This window comes from Larus michahellis, chromosome 2, assembly GCF_964199755.1.
Source record: "Larus michahellis chromosome 2, bLarMic1.1, whole genome shotgun sequence".
Lineage (NCBI taxonomy): Eukaryota > Metazoa > Chordata > Aves > Charadriiformes > Laridae > Larus > Larus michahellis.
The window spans coordinates 16963776-16983802 of NC_133897.1; the positions used below are offsets into that span (position 1 = coordinate 16963776).

General features: G+C 39.5%; 1 protein-coding gene across 10 annotated transcripts in view; it reads left to right on the forward strand.

The window, feature by feature from the left end:
* Nucleotides 1-16139, forward strand: part of ARHGAP12 (Rho GTPase activating protein 12) — an 82135-nt gene extending 65996 nt beyond the window's left edge. For 6 of the 10 annotated variants that reach the window (XM_074574267.1, XM_074574268.1, XM_074574273.1 and 3 more), the window contains 9 exons: nt 2224-2328; nt 2679-2777; nt 5280-5391; nt 6419-6538; nt 9428-9526; nt 11624-11701; nt 12675-12809; nt 13094-13196; nt 13631-16139. In XM_074574267.1, the coding sequence (XP_074430368.1) occupies nt 2224-2328; nt 2679-2777; nt 5280-5391; nt 6419-6538; nt 9428-9526; nt 11624-11701; nt 12675-12809; nt 13094-13196; nt 13631-13805 (1026 nt within the window). In that variant the 3' untranslated portion in view covers nt 13806-16139. The remainder of the gene's footprint in view (nt 1-2223; nt 2329-2678; nt 2778-5279; nt 5392-6418; nt 6539-9427; nt 9527-11623; nt 11702-12674; nt 12810-13093; nt 13197-13630) is intronic. The other 4 variants (XM_074574269.1, XM_074574276.1, XM_074574275.1 and 1 more) reach the window with 1 other exon arrangement.
* Nucleotides 16140-20027: the final 3888 nt, after the last annotated feature.

Below are 20027 nucleotides of genomic sequence, written 5' to 3' on the forward strand. Positions count from 1 at the left end.
AAGAAATTAAGTTTATGATGAGTATATAAGCTATTGGCGGAGCTTTGCAGAGAGGCTGGATTATTTTTGTGGGTTTTCCCTATCCTTGGATCTCACAGAGCAGTTTGGGCACTGCTTGTATGAAGGAGCTGGGGAAGACTTCTTTTTTTCCCCCCTCTGAGAAATTTTGCTTCTGGTTTTTGGTTCGTTCTCTGTTTCTCTGAAATGCTGAAGGGAGTTGGGCCAAAATGACGGGTAGAGTGCACAGGCGTTTGAGGCAGTTCTGCGATCTGTCAGGTGGGGAGTTCAGCAAGCTAATGTATTGGAGGTCTTTCCTTTTGGTCAAAACAGAAGTGACTCTCACATTTTTTGTTGTGTGTTGATTTCACCTGTAGCAGGTCATCTCCTGTGCATCTGAGCATTATCTGGGCAGTATTTTTAATTAACACCCTCCCCCCCCCCCATCCCCCCACCCCCTGGATCCTGCAGAGGGCTTTGGCACTAGGCTCCTGCTCTCTCCAGTGCCAAACTCTATAAATTGATTTATTTTTTTTTCCAACACGCAGCAAGATTGATCTCGGCTGTCAGGAAGTGTGTGGCTGGGGCACTTTGGTTGTACGCGTTGTTATGTGAATCTCTCTGAAACAGGCAGCTGCTGCGTAGCCACCCATGACTGCAAGAGCCATAATGGCCCAGAAATTGTTCCTGTTCCTGTGGACTCCACTGCTGAGCTGGGGCGCTCTCAAAAGCTCTGCTCTAATTAATAAGAAATGTTCTTGGATGGGGTATCTGACAATTAAATTAGAAAGCGGAAGTTTTGTTTTGGGGTTTTTTTTTTCCTTTCCAAGTGCTAGTTGGCATTGGGTAAATTAGAAATATTTCCCTGATTCTGATACTTCACGGTTAAAATAAAGAAGTTAAGATGCTACTTTCCATTCCACACTTAATTGCCCTTAGGACTCAAAGCAGGGAGATTTTCCAGTGGTAAACAGCCTTTCTGAAACACAATTAGCATTAATTAACATCCATGCTGGGAATTTAATCAGAAGCAGCAGATTAGTTCTGTTTTCTGAACCGTTTTTTCTCCCCTTGGATATGGCTGTTGTTGTACAGGCTGGAAACTTGTGTTCGCAGCAAGGAGCTTGTCCTGGGGCTTGTGTCCCCCAGAGCTCTCACACGAACAGCATTCGCACATCAAAAGCTTCTTAAAGAAATAAAAAAGAACCTTTCTGATTAATCAGATGCTACAGGCCTCCCCTAGAACTAAACCATTACATTTCTGTGCTACAACCAAGTGACTTACAGCTTTCCCTGTTCCATGTTTTACTTATTTTACTCACAGTTGGGTTTTTTTTTTGTATGGGTCACTTAATTGGTTTCCTTGACGAATGATATTTCAAAGATACATGGGGTAGGTTGAAACCCTAGTAAAAGTACTTTATTTTAAAAAATTGTGATACCTAGTATGAATGTAGAAGTAGGAGGTAAAAATAGCTCCCTGATGTTTTCCTACAAATTGTTTGAAGGGTTACTTGTGGGTTAAATGCTTTTTTTATCACTTTGCTTATTTGCTGTTTGTTTAGTAGCTAGACAGTGAAACTGAGTTCTGTTTACTTGGTAGGATATGCTCCAGTATTGCAATAGAAGCATTACGGAAAAATGTAAAATAATGTGAAAAGCATAATTGGAAAAAAAATATATATACATGAAATATATATATATAAAACAAAAATGTAAAAACTGAAAGTGCTCTTTCAGTGCAGGAGGGATGTGATTCCTATCTAGCAAAGCTACTGTTTGTGGTTTGATTTTTGGTTTCATATACAACCATTGATTACTTGTCAGAATGTTGTTTGGGTTTTTTTTGGTTCAGTTACTTATTAGCCAGTTTTGTTTAAAGTTTGGGACTATCTTGACTAAAATCAAGCTACCATCAAATGCTCTATAGACTTCTACCATTTGTGGTTGAGGAAAAAAAGCTCTGCTGGAATCTGGTTGGCATTTAAAGTTAGGGAATTTTAAGGGCTTTAGAGCAGCTTTTAATAGACATGCTTAAAGAGTGTTTTGTGTACGGTTTTTGTTTTCCTGATATCATGCCTGTTGATTTTGTGGCAAAGTACTTTATTTGGGTTAAATTGAATAGACTGTAAATAACATGTGGTAGACTTAGAGGACTGCAAGACTGTGTACCTGTCAGGAGATTTTTTGTTTTTAAGTTTGTCATCATTGTTCCTTTTTTTCCAGAAGTTTGGTGTCAATCAGTCTAAGCCAGAATTTACAGTGGATCTCAAAGGGGCGTTGATTGACTGGGCCTCAAAGGACAAATCCAGCAAAAAGAATGTTATTGAGGTGAATTATTTTATTTAAATGCAGAATTATATGTACTTTAATGACTTAAGAATTTTTCTCTAAATTTAAAATCAAAAACTTTGTTGAGTTTTCTACATTTCTTTCCTGCTCAAATGTAGACGTATCTTAATACCTGCAAGAAATGTCCATTTTTAATATGTCTGCATGGGATATGCTTTTAAATTTTAAGCAGACTGTAATTTACTGTTTTCACTGGTAAGTATTCTTGAGTGGCTATATATTATCGAAAAGTTATACCAGGGAGAAGTTTAATTTGTTTTAGGTAATTTCACTTTCAAATTCTAGTGTATTTATCAATTCTGATGATACCTGTTTTTATTTCTTTAAAGCTAAAAACCCGCCAAGGAACTGAGCTCTTAATTCAATCTGATAATGACAGCTTTATTAATGAATGGTATAAAGTTCTTAACTATACCATCAACAATCAGGTATGTGTTTGAATCGTGAAGGCTCTATTTTCAAGGTAATGTTATTTAGTAAAACAATTGATGTAATAACTCCTAGTGCTTCATGTACATCTCCATTTCCTAATTTTCTTGAGTGTAGTCAGGAGGCTGAGGATATGGCAGCTCCTGGTGGATGGTCCACCGGATTAAGAACCAGGAGATGTGGGCTGACCTCCAGCTCAGAAATGAGCTTCATTCTGTGGCCAAAAACTTGTTCTGTCTCAGTGACCTGGAAGGTTCAGATAGAGAGGGAGTGAAGGGGGGAGGACAGCCAAGGGAGTGATGACATACAGTAATCAGCATTTGATACTGCTATTCACTTAATAAGGCTGCACTTAAAGTGCAAATTTAAAAGGCCTGGCAAAATACTGTATTATCTCTTCTTATCAGACAGCATAATGCCAGCTATTTAATCAACAGAAAAGTGATCAAGCATTTGCTCTTGATATTGCCAAACAAGATTTACCATCTTTGAATTCAGAAGAAGTTGGAGGAGATCTTGGAGAAAATACTCCTCTCATATCAAGTTGACTTCATGTGTATTCTTAATTTTTATAGTTACAGGCCTGGCTGCTGCCCATAAGCTGCATTTATGTTGTTCTTGATGTCAGTTAGTGGCATTCATTTCTCTTCGCTCTGATAAAGTTTTCCACCTAAACACAACAGGCTAATATGAATGGTTTAGTTTCTTTCTGAGTGCTCATGGTTTAGGCTCATAATCTTCTGCTCTCTCCTGGTATGAAAATGTCATGACCCTTAATAACCAGGCCAGGCAGTCACTCAGCGATACCTTTCTCCTGTCTGCCCCGTGTAACACAACTGAGGCCGCTTCTTCCCTGCTTAAATATAAATGAAGATGGAAAGGCTGAGATACGCCGAGATGAGAGTGAGGTATTACACATTAGGTTGAGGAAGTGAATGGTGGAATAGGGAGAGTTTATCAGCACTCTGGAGGAAATGGTGATGTATTACTGTGGGGAGCTGGGAGCCAAGAGACCTAAGATTACAAGGGGAAAGTTCAAAAAGTAAAATACTAGACTGCCTGATAATTTGGAGCACTGAAGCTTTTAATTTTGGGAACTTTAGGGTATAGTAGCTGTGAGTCTCTTTCCCAGGACAGAGGCGCTAGTTCTAGCCTGACAAGATCTTCCTCAAAAGAAGGTCCAGATTAGATTCTGGTCTCTTTGCTCCTTCAGGCTGCTGTTGTGACAATATGCTGTACAAGAGGAATAGCTATCTGCAGAGGATGTGGCTGCTGTTTTTTACATACAAAAATTTTGAAGTTATTAGATTAGACCCATTCCATAATGCAAACTAGATTCCAGGTGATTTTTCTTCCAAAGTAGTTTATGGTTTTAAAATTTATCAATCCTAAAAAGCTTTGAGGCCACTTGAGGGGAGCACTGTCCAAATGGTGGCAGAAGGATCCTTAGTGGGACATTAATTGAGCAGTTGAATGTATTTATCTCTGATGTGTAAAAAGGCTATCCTTTGAAAAGCAACAGGGAATGTGAGTGTTTAAAGCTAACATCTACCCTTCAAGTTAAAGTGCAACTTAGTCAATAAAGTCATGCTTCTGCTCTTTTAGTGCTCTGGGGTGTGCAACCTTGCCTTATTTCTAAAATGTCCTTCCTTGTAACAACAGACAATGTACAGTTGGATTTTTGTAACTGCATAGAAGTCACGTTCACTTCAGCAGAAGTAGGAAATACTTTGTTTTGGAAGGGAGTATATTGCACTGAGAGCAGAGGAAGTTTCTTTTCCTGTTTTCTGATATGTCTGCAGTCGTGTGTGTAGATAGGTATGAGCCTGCAGGTGGGCAATTTAACAGACTCTGGTATCTACCTCCACTCTACAATATGAGCTACATTTTCACTGGGCTGTTTTTAATGAGAATATGCTGAGACAGCAATAACACAGGGCAAGAATTTTAGACACTGGTGTATTTACTTTTTCAGAGTGAGTCCAAGTATATGTTTTGACAGTGGTGTAATTTTCCAAATAGTAGTTCTGTTTTCTACTAAGAAAACTTTAATTACAGAGATCAGAAATAGGATAAATGCTCTAGAAATGTTTTTTAGACTCTATCAATCAGATGCTTCTGTAGCAGACTATGAAATAGCTGATGTTTGTCTACTGGATTTGAAAAAAACCCAACTAATGACCCACGTTTCTGTTGTTTATTAGTGAATGTAATGAAGCGTTATCATGAAAAGCTGGTTGTATTTTGTTCAGTGTCCAGCAAAACTTCTTTACTGGGTCTTATGATTGAACAGTGTTTCTCAAAGTTATTCCCTCTGCCAGTGAGAATGGTGTCATCTCTGAAGATATTTTTAGCATCTAGAGTTCAGGAAAGAATCAACTGAATATCATTATAGGGAAAGGAATGTATATTGTAGAACTGTCTACAGGAAATGTGTGTGTTTAGTGCTATGTTCCATGAATTGGCAAACTGATCACTGTATACCTTCTTAAATCTAACAGGTAGTAGAGTCTGATGAAGCATTAGAGGATGATATACCACCAGATTCCCCTGGGGTGGAAAAACAAGACAAAGAAAAAGAGAAAGAGAATAAAGACTCTAAGAAACTTCGTTGTGAGTTGAAAATTTTCCATTAATTGATTTTAGCAATGACAATTTTTATTTTTTGCATCTTCAGTATTATGTGTAAATAGAGAAGAATTCAAAAGGACAGCTAGAAATGAAACTACTCAAGTTTGGAAAAAGGCTTTGATACAGTTCATTCTACATCTTGGTGCTAGATCGTAGACTTTCTTCCATGTTTTATCAGTCGTAATTCAAAATAAAAAAAAAAATATTAAAAAAAGGAGTACCAAATGTCTTTAGCTCCTGCTTTATGACACATGAAAAATAGGATAAAATAGTCAGTGCTCAAATGGATTATTTTCAAGGTGTTGTCAAATGCACAGAAGCAATTAGACATTTTTTTTCTGACTTTCATAAATTATTTTGAATAAGAATTCTCTTGTCCTTTTAAGTGTTCGAAACTAATTGAATTGTGTTACTTGGTTTTTGTCTGTGGTACAGCATCTGTAAATATTTTCATTATTAATTTAAACTGCAATTTTTCTAATTTGCTAATGATGTTATATTTACTTATTTAGGGAATCTAAACATTTTTAATTACTTACACCTTCAGAATTCTAGAGCTAAATTTCTTTTAGACACAGAAATTTCTTCCAATGCACAGAAATAGATTAATCAGGCAGACTGTCTTTTACTTCCACGACTTACATGTAAATTGCAAGAAAGTATTTATTTCTTTCAAAATAGTTAACTTAACGAAAACTACTACTGGTTTTGAAACTTAGCTATATTCTGAACACATCAATTCCATACGTAAGCTACCATTTAGTTGCTTTCACAGGCAGCATTTGGTTTTACAAGTTTTTTGTGACAGGGTTGTCTCTTGGTGGTTTGAAAAATGGGTGCTATTTATGAGGAGTTCCAGAAAGTTAAGGAAAAAAAATGTGGATGCGTTGCAAATTTCCATAGGTTTATGTGTTTTTGAGCTTTTTTTTTTTTAAATGTTGGTTCCTTGGCAGATAAGTGCAGTGTTCGTTCTGTGGATACTCATGCTAAATGCATTTCTCTTTTTCAGCAGTGAAAGCACCTAGCAATATAGATTCCACAGATCAGAAGAAGACCAAAACGAAGCTCAAGAAGTTTCTTACACGGCGCCCTACATTACAAGCTGTCCGTGAAAAAGGCTACATTAAGGGTAAATGAACCTTTCTAACAAAGGAAATAATTTGAAAAGCTGACTTTGGTAGTTCGTGTGTCAAATGGAGTTAAAATGGTCTAGTTCTAGGGTAGAACACATGTATATAGCTGGTTTAACAAGTCTTGGATGTGTAGTGGAATTGGTGATTGATCGTTATTCTTCTGAGCAGTGCTACTGGCCACTAAACTTCATGGAGGATGTCCTCTCCTTCAGCTCTTTACTGGCAGAACTGCAGTGAAAATTGAGGGCTCAAGAGCCTGTTTGGACTCAGAGTGCTTCTTAGCTAGAGAATCTATTTGGTCTGCCGTTCTGAGCTGGAAACTTCAGACAGCTGATAATCATTTGTGCATACAAGGGAAAGGGAAGTCTTTCGGGTACAGAGCTGAATGCATGTGCTCATCTGTTTCACGAAGGTATTTTAGTCTGAGTGGAAGCAGACAATGATGTGCCATCTCATAAGAAATGACACATTTAGGCAAACCAGGATGAGGCTAAAGGAGTCTTAATTTAAACATCTTTTTTCCTCAACCTTTTTTGAATGTATACATTTTTTAAATTGTTTCACAATGAGTCTTAAAGATACTCTTGAATCAAACTTATGAAAGAATTGATAATTTAATATATACTTCCATTGGTCGCTCTTGTAGAAACTTTGAGAGAACAGTATTTGCACAGGTTTAAGTTAATGTGTTTGTGTAAATTATTGACTTGGTACTCACTGTAAAACTTTATTTATTTATTTGTATGCTTTAGCAGGACTTGTAGGTGGTGCTTTACTAGGGTCAAAATAGCATATGGATAGGCAAATATCAGACCAAATCCTACTGTGATTTGCCTAACTACGTACTTTAACAGGTGTGCTTCTGTTGCATGTGGCGTTTGATATATTTGTGTATCTGCAAATATAATTTAACTGTAAATGGTGAAAATTTTGTTTGGGATAAGGAGACATTATTCCCGGACTTTGACGTTTTGCTCTGCTTTACAGCTTAGTAGTCATGTCATGGCTCAGTGACGTAACTTCTGACATTAGCAACAACGAACGTTAAGCCAAGTTTTAATTTGTACACATGCGTGCTGATGATTGGATTTTTAATAAAGACATTAAGGAATGGAGAGTTTGTTTTTATTTAAAAGCATGGTGTAAACTTTTAAAGTTGGATCTGCACTGTACAGTTTTATGTTTACTGTATGAATGAAAAATACAGAAGTCTTTATTTAAAAGCCCAGTGTACTTTTGTTGCTGCTACAGAACAAGCATAGTAAATGGAAAACTTGGCAAACCCAGTATGAGCAGAAAAAATACGGAAAAAAACCCCAATCCACTTGAAACAGCATGCACTAAGCAGAGAAGTAACTGTGCTAAAGTTTTGTTACAGGGAAAAACAAAATTACAAAAGTTACTTTAAGATGGGAGGAAAAAATATGATTACTGTATATGTGAAAATTATTAAAGTCGGAGGCAATTGTAGCAAATCAATTTGTTACACAGTAGTATTCTCTTGTGCTACCTAATCTGCATTGCTTTACCTGCTAGAGCTGCATGCTAGCCTGGCTTTCTACTGTGTGGGCTTTTTCACTCCCTTACTACTGATTCTGCTTCTGCAGCTGGCCGCGTGGGTAGCAGCAGGACTGAGGTGTTTTGGGGCACCAGTCTTATATGCATACAGCTAATAATAATACCTTCACATGCCAGTTTTCATACTGTATAATTGGTTTGGTGTGCTGTTTGGAATTCACAAAGTGCTAGTCAGATGCAAGTGTTGTTAATGAATCTGCTTAAGTTACTAAATGTGAAAAATGGGCTAGATGCTATGGATGATGCAAATGCAAGAGCTGTTTCTCTCTTGCATAAGCTTTCAAGTAAGATCTACTAGATACTGCAAAGATGGCTACTTTTGTACCTTATTTAACAGATTAAAAAAACCAACCAACTTTTATCCCTTTAAGAGCTTTGCCTCTCTGTCTCAAGACCCTGTTTCCATCTGATGCATCTGAACAGGGGAGGCCTTCTATTGTTTGGGCATCTTTGGTGAAAACCATAGAAATGGGTCTGAGAGATTTTGGTGATAACGTAACCTGAACAAGAGGAGTTAACATGTTGCTGAAATACATTAAGACAATGCAAAAACCTGTTTTCTGCCCAAGCTGATTTTCGTTTTTCTCAAGTTTAGGATAGAAGACACTCCCCCCTGGATTGTGTAGTTTTGAAAACAAGACTCAAAATAACATTTGCCCATAAGTATCTGTATTTAGATTCCAACCTTGCAGTCAGGTTGCGTATGCATAGTCATACTTGCATCCATTCAGAGCTCTGTGATATAAAGGTCTGTCGTTTATAAATCCATGTCAGAACTTAAAAATGTTAGAAGTTAAAGATGCTGCATTAAAGTAAATTAATATGTAATGCTGAGTTAAACAGTAGGTGCAAGGAAAGATGAAATTTTACAGGGTTTCCCCCCAAGCAATGCCAAAAGCTTTCATTTTGTTTAGTTCAGATTTTTAACAAAGATTACAGTAAATGTATTTTGAACTCAAAACAGGAATGGAGTGTAACAGGACATTTGAATCCATTAAATTTATCATTACGGTAATGGCTATGAGACTTTTACAAGTATCTCCCAATGGATTAAAATTATTTCAGTAGCAAAAATTCTTACTTGGAGACTCACATTTGTGTAACTGCTGACACTCTTTCTTGCCGGGAGCTTTTTCTTGCTGGGAGCTGCTGAGAGCTCTTTCCAAAACTTTCCTATTTTCCACTCTTAATACTGCGACAATTGTATCCAGTAGTCTTTGCCCTTTGTAGAGGTTTGTTTTAACCTGAACTAGTTCTGTCACTTGAGTCCTGTTCCACTGTAAATCAGTCTCTTTACTTGGTTCCAGATCAAGTGTTTGGTTCCAATCTCACCAGCTTGTGTCAAAGAGAAAACAGCACGGTGCCAAAGTTCGTGAAGCTGTGCATTGAGCATGTTGAGGAACATGGTATGGTTGAAGTTTTTTGTTTCTGAATCTCTCTTGCTCACCACACTATGTAATTCTGAACGTTTTAATTCTTAAAATGCTGCACTTATTTGGAGAAAATAATCTGAAACTTGCATCTGCAGTTAGCAATGAGTTTTCAAGAGTGGGGAGGTAGGTGGGATCCAAAATGGGGAGATGGGAGGTAATCTTATATCTGAGAAATCTGAGAACTGATCTGCTTCAGTGTATTTCAAGCTGGAGGAGAAGGCGGGACAGCCTCCTGGCAGCAAGGCTTTAAGGAAAGAGGGATTACAAGAAGTAATAGAAGAGCTCAGACCATCAAGTTGTTTTTTTTTTTTCAGATGAAAAGAGAGAGTCTGTCAAAATGCAACCATTTATTCTTGAAAGGTTTAAGCATGCTAACAATCATTTATATTAAAACTTCATTGAAGCAAACTTCTAGGAAAAAGTTGTATTCCTGCTCTGTATATGCGTTGACTGCTGGAAGAGAAGTCTTATCGGTTTGATGCCCTGCAGCCAGTTACACACATTGTTAAATGAAGGTTTATGCAATTCTGGAGATTATCAGTGTCCACATATGACTCAATTTTTGTTTGCTTTCATTGAAAATAAGTCTCTCCTACCTAATAACTGAGAAAATTATATGTTTGAAAGCTACATGTCATGTTCTGGGTTGTCTGATGTAAAGGACATCTCCACATTTTTGTTGAAAATGCGCTGGTTGTGACTTCTGACTTGGCTGTAGAATATGCTGGTTTTCTTGCTTGTTTCTTGCTGTTGTCATTGCCCTGTCTCTTGGAAAAGATGACTGAGAGGGGATTATGGAATCTCCATAATCATCATTCAAATATATACCAGTCTGTTAAACTGAGAACATTCTCTTGAGAATCAGGGTAAGTGTTACAGGGGAATATGTGTTAATTTCAAGGCATCTTCTATGGGAACTTCATTTAGGATTTTGTTGCAGCCTGTAGTCCTCTTTTTCAATGCTGCTATCTTATGGCCTGGGAGGGGAAAAAAAACTGCTTCCATTGCCTTACGCCAGTTCAGCAAACTGCCACCTTGCTTATAACAGCAGGCTTTCCTCCGTTTGTGATCTGCAGTTTGTGAGAAAGGGGTTGTTTTGCCTTGTTCTTTTTTTTTTTTATTTCTTTTTTTATTTTAAAGACAGGACTGCAGTGAAGATAGTGGTGAAGTTTTCCTTTTTTAAATACCTGAGGGGAAGCTGACAGAAATGAACAGCTTTTTTTCCCCACTTCTCCAACTCTTCTTCCTACTGCCAATACACTTCAAATCAGTTCTTTCTGTAAAGGAATGACTAGTGGATTATGGGGAAAAGGGATATGTCAGATGGTGCTGTGTTGCATCAGACAACTCCTTGAGGAGCTACAGGGACATGCAGGTATTCTGGCAACACTCACCCTTCTCAGTGGCACTGACTCACATGCTGCATTCAAGTGGCGTTTCAATTAAATTCTTTACCTCCTAATCACTTCTGAGTAACTGCAGTACCAACCACAGAGACACAGTTTTCTTCTTTTCTGGTTGAGTGTGCAATACTGTAAAGGCAAGGGCTACCCACTTTAGTTTTGTAGGCTGTCGGGTAGTGATGAGTGTGCATGCACGTCATTCCTTCTCCATGCAAACCTGGTCACTTGACAACTTTGAGATGCTCTCTATGCATGACTTGATTTGATTTTTCTTAACCATACATTAAAAAATTGAACATCCACAAAATACTTGGTTCTTGCATGCTGGACTCCTGTATACCCTCTGCCCACTCACCGAGAGCATTTTAGACGGGACACCTAGTCTCATTGGGGAAACTTGGAGCTCTTGCCTCATTACTGCTGTTCTACTGTGTAGGAAGTTTTAGAGGTTATTTTGAGCTTGACGCTTACCAAACCTGTGTCAGCAAACCAAAGTTCCTCTGATACGCCCTGCCCATCATTTTTTTGTTGTTGTTGAACCAAATGTTCTTTGTTACAAGCTGGGTTTCTTTTCTTTTTGTTGAGTAGATGTATAAAGAGGCAGCCTAATGATTGCAGAATTCATACATGTGTAAGGTATTAAAATGGATTTATCCCTTTGTTTTAGGATTAGATGTTGATGGCTTATACCGAGTTAGTGGCAATCTTGCAGTGATACAGAAGCTAAGATTTGCAGTCAATCACGGTAAGCTTTCTTCAACTATATTACAATTGCGTATATTTTCAGATTGTTGAAGTTCATAGAAAGCACCGGAAAAAAATTTTCTTAATGCATAACTGCAGTCATTCATGAGAAATTATTGTCATCTTCAAAGTAAAATTACTTCAAAATTGCAGATTTTAGTGTGTAATAGCCATTATTTGAAAAACCTAGCATCCTGGAGGTTTGGTCTTATGTGGAGCGTAGAGACTGCTAGAACATAATTCTAAAGAAAGGTGGTAATGGAGTCTAGGGCGGAGGGGGGGGATTGTTTCAAACAAAATAACTTCATACCTTAGGGAAAAACAGTAAGTACATTAAGCTTCTGCTAGCACTACAATTGTAAGTTAATGCTTTTTTATCGAGATTTGCTGCTGCCTTTTAGGATGTGGGTGCTTAGCTCCTCTTCGCTATACGCTGCGTATAAAACCCTTTTGTGTGGCTGTATCTTAGTGTTTTGTTCAGTGGGAATCAATAGGCAGCTTGCAACTAGGAAGAGGACAGTAGCCCAGCTACAATCTGACCTCTCATTTCCTGATTGACAGGGTCTAACAGTAAATTTTGTGTTACGTCAGCAGCTCCTATTGCTGTCTGGAAAATGCCCTTGGTGTAGGGAAGCTGCATGTCGTGCGGTAGGCAGAGTTTGGCCATCTTTGTATCTGTATCCCCTTTTACACTGCTGCAGCTCTGTGTTCCAGCAGAGAGCGGGCTGAAGTGGACTAAGAGTCTTCACTGCTTTAAAAGCAATAAGTACAGAAGAGTAGTTAAGTTTATTAAAAAATAAAAGCTTTAATAGTTAAATTATTAACATTCAAAACCCGCCTGGATGCTTTCCTGTGCAACCTGCTCTAGATAAACCTGCTTTGGCAGGGGGGTTGGACTAGATGATCTGCAGAGGTCCCTTCTAACCCCTACCATTCTGTGATTCTGTGGTTAATTATTCATTTTTCTCTCTCAGATGAGAAACTAGACTTGAATGACAGTAAATGGGAAGATATACATGTCATCACAGGAGCTCTAAAGATGTTTTTCAGAGAATTGCCGGAGCCGCTGTTCACTTATAATCACTTCAATGACTTTGTCAATGCAATTAGTAAGTCTGGAAAACACACGTGTGCTTTCTGTATAAGTTCTGCTCAATATGTGCAATTCATGTGATTATTTTGGACAGTAAAAAGGATATTTTGGTTATGAATGTCTGTAAGTCTTACCTAAAATTGCCTGTCAGTAATACACGATCTGGTCAGGAGGTGGCACTATTTTATCTCATATTAACACTGCAAAACGTTTGCTTTTGATTCCCAGTCTGTTAAATTTTATGCTAAAGTGTTAAACAAAAATACTGAATTTTTTTTTCTACACCTCATCCTTTTGCAGAACAAGAACCAAGGCAGCGTGTTCATGCTGTTAAAGATTTAATCAAACAGTTGCCAAAACCAAATCAGGACACTATGCAGGTACTCTTTAGACACCTGAAGAGGTAAGTAGCAGATAGAAGGGACGGCTTTGTACTGCTGATCCTCCCTTAAAGCTAAATAATCCAATTAGAAGTACTAAGTGACTGTTTCCACTGCATTTTTCTTGCCTGTATTGGACTTGATGGAAACAATTTATCAGTCTGTATTTATACAAGCTTGCAGAGCACCAAACAGACTTTAGACAGTCTGTGTCATAGTTGTAATGTTTACTGCGAAGTCCTTATGTTCGAGGGATTGTGAGAGAATCAGGAATAGCATTTCAGAACAAAAGTTTTCCACAGAGAGGGGAATCACAGCAGCTGTATGTCCTAATAACAAGACTACTTGTTAAACAAATACTGTGAATAGTCATTTGCTTTGGACTGTGTCTTTTTCCCATCATCCTATTACTCTAATGCTGATAAGTCTCTTTTTGTTTATTTTTTTTCTCTTTCAGAGTTGTAGAAAATGGAGAAAAGAACCGAATGACCTATCAAAGTGTAGCAATAGTTTTTGGTCCAACATTATTAAAACCAGAGAAAGAGACTGGTAACATAGCAGTCCACACAGTATACCAGAATCAGATTGTAGAATTAATTCTACTGGAATTGAATTCTATTTTTGGACGCTGACATTTTTCTTCGAGTAGAAACTGGAAGTGATGGGTTGGCAGCAGTACTCCATCAGAAGGAAAATCTCTTGCTGTACACGATGGATTATGTTTGTGGACCAAGCAGCAACTTGTTTTTTGCACTTTTGGGGAATGGAGAAACAGGAGAAATGTTGGACCACTTTAACACGAATTAAAGACAACACTTTGGATTTCTTTGAAAAGTTCAATGTAAAAAGTGAATTGAAAAGTTTATAGTTTGCCTTTTTTAAAGTAGCATTGGAAAAATGTAATATAGGTTCATACACTGGATTTATTGGAGAGTAAAGCTATTAATCTCAAACTGGATAATCTGGAATTTAATCTTAAAAATCTTGCTCTTGATAGAGAAAAGTCCTACCAACTGGTATGGAAAAATTCAGCGAAGCTACATCTTAAGCTTGTGTATTAGAACCTGCTCGGATCTGTATGACACTTTTCCAAGGGGTTTCTGCATGCAGTGACTGTCTTAAACTTGTGCTAACAGTTTGGTTTAGTTACTCAAATCTAATTCCTCAGTTGATACCTGCTGTCCTTTTTCCTTCCCCTCCACCCCCTTTTCTTTTTTTTTCTCCCCTCTTTTCTTTCTTTCCTTTTTTTTCCCAGCAACCGTTCTGGAATTCCGTAGTTGCTTTCTAGAGCAGCACACTATTTTAAACACTGAACTTGTAAGAATATCCAGCAATGGATATTTGTCTTGTGGCATAATAGGAGTTATATTTAATAAACATGTTCATTTTTTCAGGGTATTTCCAGAGCTAAGTTTTGTGTTATACTGATTTAAAGCTAAAATCCTAAGTAAATACCAACTGTAACACTGTGTTGAGTACTTGGTATAATGCTGTGGTAGTGGAAGTTCCTTGATGTAAATATAGGCTGTCCTTTGGATTCTTGTATATAATTCAGTTCCTGTATAGTTTAAGAACACTTTAGTCACACATTTCTAATCCCAGGTAGATTAGCTACAGTAGCATAATGTTTCCAGTGGATGTCTGGGTTTCAGCAGGGAAACAGGTTATGGGGAGGGAGGGGGGACCTAACTGTGTGCACTTTTAGATGTTAATTACATTTGCGGGCAAATAACAGTAATGCAAATGGTACTGGAGAAATACTGAGTGTGCTTGCTAAACTGTTAATGCACTACAAGAGGAGCCTTTTAGGTTATTTAATATGTACAGGATACATTAGAAATATGTATTATGAATTCTAACATCAACAAATAGTGAAACTCATGTTTTGATAGATAGGTGTTTGATGGAATCCATGATGCTAAATTTAAGATTTTTCTTTTTACATTAATGTAGAATAATTTGTAAAATCGGTTTTGAAAGATTTTGTTACAGGGAGCATGGTCTGCTGAAGATTTTTTTAAATGTATTTTTCTAGACTAACTGCTGTATCTGACATATTTGTTATGTCTAACCTGAATAAAGAAAACTGTTAGCTCTTTTAGAGTTTGCCATTCCCGCTTCAGACAACATGAACCCCCTGTAAACAGTAAGACGGATGTATCTTACCGCTTAGCATGGATACTACTTGTGGCAAAGAGCTGTCACGCTGGATTAAAATACAAATGCTTACTTTACAACCCGCCAATTTTAGGAACTTCCCAGTCCCTTACTCTAACAACTTAAATTCCAACATAAGGTTCAGAGAGGGCAGAAGTAACTCATGGATATAAATTTGTGGTCTTTAAAACATATCCCGATTTACTTGGAAACTACTGTATGGAAAGCAGATGCATTGGGGGAATAACTGTATTTCACCTTTGATCTGTTTTTCGCCTTTCACAACGCAGTTCTGGCTTCCAGCGAAGGGGATGTTTGGTGAAGTGCCGAGGTGTAATCGGGTGAACGGTACGAGAATTTCACAAGCATAGGGCTTGCATGAAAAGTCTTTGGAGATAAAAGAGAAGATGAGTTACCTTGTGGCTTTCTCGCTGTCTTCTTGTGGTAATGGTGAAGTCTTGTGGTTTGTTGTGAAGCGACCTGGGTGAGAATTGTGAAAGCTCCACCTCGGCGTTGTGTTCTCAGCCTCCCGTAGGCTATCAAACCCGAGCAGTGCCGAGTGGCGGCTGTGCCCCCACCTACTAGAAAATATCAACAAAGTTGGAATCTGTTGCTGTAGATTATTCAAATCCCAACTTCAGCTGTAAAATAAAAAAGAATTCCCACTGCTAAATGAGAGGGCTTATCCACAGGTCACCTTTTCTGTATGAGTGTTACGTTTTTCAAAGAAAGAATACCTTTTTAAAACAATTTGAGGATGTCACACTTTTCTTTGTATTCCCCCCAAATAAAGCATTTTGTTATTACAATATATAGTATGGTTTTGTGCAGTGAAGTTGTCATATGTTTTAATGTTCTTATTTTTAGTTTGGGGAGGGTATTCTTTTTCTATGAAAGAGGTGTAGCTAAATACTCAATACCTTCAGGAAGAAGGGGCTGGCCAAGCTGACTGTGCGTGTCCTCACCAACTTGAAGCTGTGTGTCAGCACGTTGCGTTTCTTCGTTACTTGAAATACCTTGTCTTGTTCCCGCAGTTAGCTTTCTTTTAAAAAATCAAAACCAGATTTTTGCACAAACACAACAGGGGAAAAGCTATTTCTGTTAGATGAAACAATTAAATTTATATATTCCTCAGTTTGGGCTTAAAATTAGATTTGGTTCTGGTTTAAAACCAATTTAAAGACCGAATATAAACTTTTGCAGCCATAACCTCTCAGAGATCCTGGAGGTCCAATGTTATGTATCGGTGCCAGCTGAAATTTTGTTGCAGCACTAGAGCTGTGTCCAGCTCTATAGTTCAGCTACAGCCTTGGCACCAGGCGCCTCTCGGATGTGCTTGATCTATAGCAGTTACGGGCTGCTTCACTTTAAAGCTGGAGAGAAAAGAGGACACAAAAAAGGACAAGGCAAATACACACTGTCATTTCATGTAAACTAATTCTTAAAAATCAGAGTTGTGTGTAAGTAAAGCTTCCTGCAGGCAAGCAGATGGCTCACGCTCACTGCCCAGGCCCAGACTCTCCTCCCCATCTTCCCAGAAAGCTGGGATAAATTCCCTTTGTGCTGAACCCATTGTATCCTGGCAAGTGCATCCTCGATGCACAGCGTGAGAGAGAAGGGAGTTTGTAGGTAATGCAGTATCAGTTTATTCCTATGTGGAGCCCCGACTTTTTCCCCTTAAAGGAAACAGCTTTATTTAGCCCCAAAGTAATGATATTTTCAGAATCAATTGGTTAATTCATAAGCCATAACGTAAACCAAGCACAGTGGGGCATTCTGCTGGGCGAAGGGGGAGGAACAGCATGTCTAATGAGGCCTCCTGCAACCGCCGGGGAGAGCAGAGCTCCTCTGAAGAATCTTAATTAGCCTCCACAATTGCAAAGTTTTGTGGGCCAGCAGCTGGTAGGACTGGATCAGACCTTTACAAAAGTAGCCCTATGTGATTGTGGGACTTAAATGAACATTTTTTTTTCCCCCCGCCATAGCATTCTTGTAAACAGAACACTTGTAAAACAAGATCACACTGTGTAACAAACCAACATGAAAGACGTTCAGAGGCGACTTGGCCTCTTGGTCCTTTTTATTGCCTTGAGAATTAAACGGCAGCTCTAATATTAGAGTTTCCTACAGCTTCCCCAAATGGATTCGAGTTTGTTAAGGTACTTAGCTACTACTTTCTTTCAAAACAAGAAATCCGTGTTGCAGTCAGCAAACTCGGGACAGCAAAGTGGAACAAGCAGGGATAGCACCGGGTTTATTTCTCACAGAGCCGCATCTTGTAGCTTATTGCACTAAAACGTAGTTGGCGAGGGAAAGGGAGAGCGGATCCGGGGTGTGGGAACAAGTAAATGCAAAACACTGAAGGCAGCCAGCCAAAGCAGGTGTGATGGACAAGCAGGATAGCAAAGGAACAGTCACTTAGAAAATCTGCAGGAATCCAGGCCAGACACCTGGGAGAAAGCCAAGCTGCTGAGAGTATGCTTTGTTTTGGTTTGGGGTTTTTTTGTTTTGTTTTTTTTGTTTGTTTCTTTTCTCTTTTTCTTCTTTTTCCACTTCATACAATACAGATGAAGGCCTGGCTACATTTTGTAAAGGCAAATTGCTCTGTAAGCAGGTGGAGTTCAAGCGACATTGCAAAATGGCAGTGCCCACCTTTCTCCGGGCTTTTCCAGAGCAGCTCCTTTGTGTCAGCTCCTCAGGGAAGAGCCTGTGGCCAGGTTCACTTGACACAAACATGAGTGCTAATGAGACGCAAGAACTACGTTCCTTCACTGTAATCCTGAATATACAACCAGCATCTGTGTGACACGAAAATAAACTTCTCAGTTTGGCAGCATTATTCTGGTGGCACTGAGTGCCCCATCGGAGACCCAAACCTTGTGGCACCAGATCCGGAAGAGCATGGGGAGCCCTGTCTGTTGCAGCCTCAGCACACCGGAAGAAAGAAACGTATGAAGCTGAAAAGTGGGAGTATGCAGAAAAAAAAAATAACCCCCAAGCTAAATTATCTTCACAACCAGTTCAGATTTTCAGGTATGCTAGAAATCTGCTTAGAATCATTTGTTAATTCATAGTGTGAAAGAAACAGCTGTCCTCTATAAAAATAAATACCGTAACTTAAAGCTGTCATTTTTTCATCAGGCATTGGGCAATAAATGTTAAACATTGGCCAGCTTGTCTAGCTCATCGTGTGCTGCAGCCACATGGCTGTAATCAAACCCCTGGCCACCGATGTGCCAGCGCTCTCTGCTTTTTCTTTACCAAGAGGGTGGTGCTGAGCCGGGGGTGGCTTGTTGGCTTTCTGCAGGCAAGTGTCCTGCCCAGCTACCGGTTTCAGTAAAAGGAGTTGCCTAACCTAGAAACAGAACTGAAACCCACCTTTTTCCAAGAAAAACTTTCCCGTCAGCCTGGGGTGGGCAGTGCTTTGTCCGCAGGTGCTGGTTTGTCACAGTGCGGGCACCGAGCTCGCCTGCGGGCTGCAGGGATGCTCCCCCCCAGCGACCCAGCCAGCGCGTCGTCGGGGGGTGCTGGCCTTGGCAAGGCCCCTGCCAACAGGCACGCGTGACCCGCTCCACGGCTTGCTTCTGGGAAGAAAAAATGGAGACATGGTTGTGCAAGAAGTAGAGCATTATGCACGACGAAGGATGCCACCATATTTCCCACTATGAAATAGCTGTTCCATAGCTGATGGGCTGCCCTTGCGGATGCACTAGTCCTGCTTTAAGTTTTCTCTGTGAAGTTTTAAAGATAAGACTTCTTTTCCTACTAATCTCTCCTTTTCCTGCATCCGCCCACCTGCTATCCCTGCTGCACTGAAAGTCAATCCGCCTTGGACCGTTCGCTTCCTTATTTGTACAAGAGCCTGAAGCCCGGGGGCTGGAATGCGCCGTGCTCTGCCCAGAGCGCTGCTTCGCCTGCGCAGGCTGGGGCATGGCCGCTCAGCTGTACACACTTCATTAAAAAGTCATCAGCGTTAATGCTAAATGGTAACGTAAAGGGGAAAAAAAAAAAAAGAAAGGGGGGTGTGGGGGGGCGGGAAATAGCACACACTAGAAGAATTAAAAAATGGTCCCTTCTAGGTAGTAGTTGAAGCAGGCTGCGTGCTGCTCCCCTGTTTCCCAGAGTGACCGTTCTTCTCCTGTATTACAGAAACGTACCTAAGCTCAGCAATCGGGTATTACAATTGGCACAAGACGGAAGGACAGCAATGTAATTCCATGTAACCATTGAATCGCCACCCGTATCGCTTGTGTAGGCCGAGCTGTGAGCCGGCTGTCAAGAGGACGGCACAACCCTCAGGTTTGCACTAAAACACTGCGGCTATAGGCCAGGGTCATAACTGTCCCCTTCTTTTGCCTGAGCTTCCCAGCCTGCCCCATTCAAATGCATGAAAATAAATAACTTTCTGACCACCTTTCCTATTCATGGAGTACAGCAGCTCTGTGCAGCAAGCCAAGTGCTCATGGGTACGGCTTCTTCCCCTCTATAGACACAATTTAGTTAAGAGGGGGAGAAGACAGTTTATTATAAACATTGAACAGTGGGCGGCATCATTAGCTCTTAAAAATCATAACTAACTCCCCAGGTGGTTGTCCTAATGTGCTCTGGTCTTTCTTTGCATCCCTGCGATAAAAAGAAAGCCTGAGCACGCGAGGGCAGGATGCAGCGCAACGAAGCAATGCCCGTGCTGTAGGAGC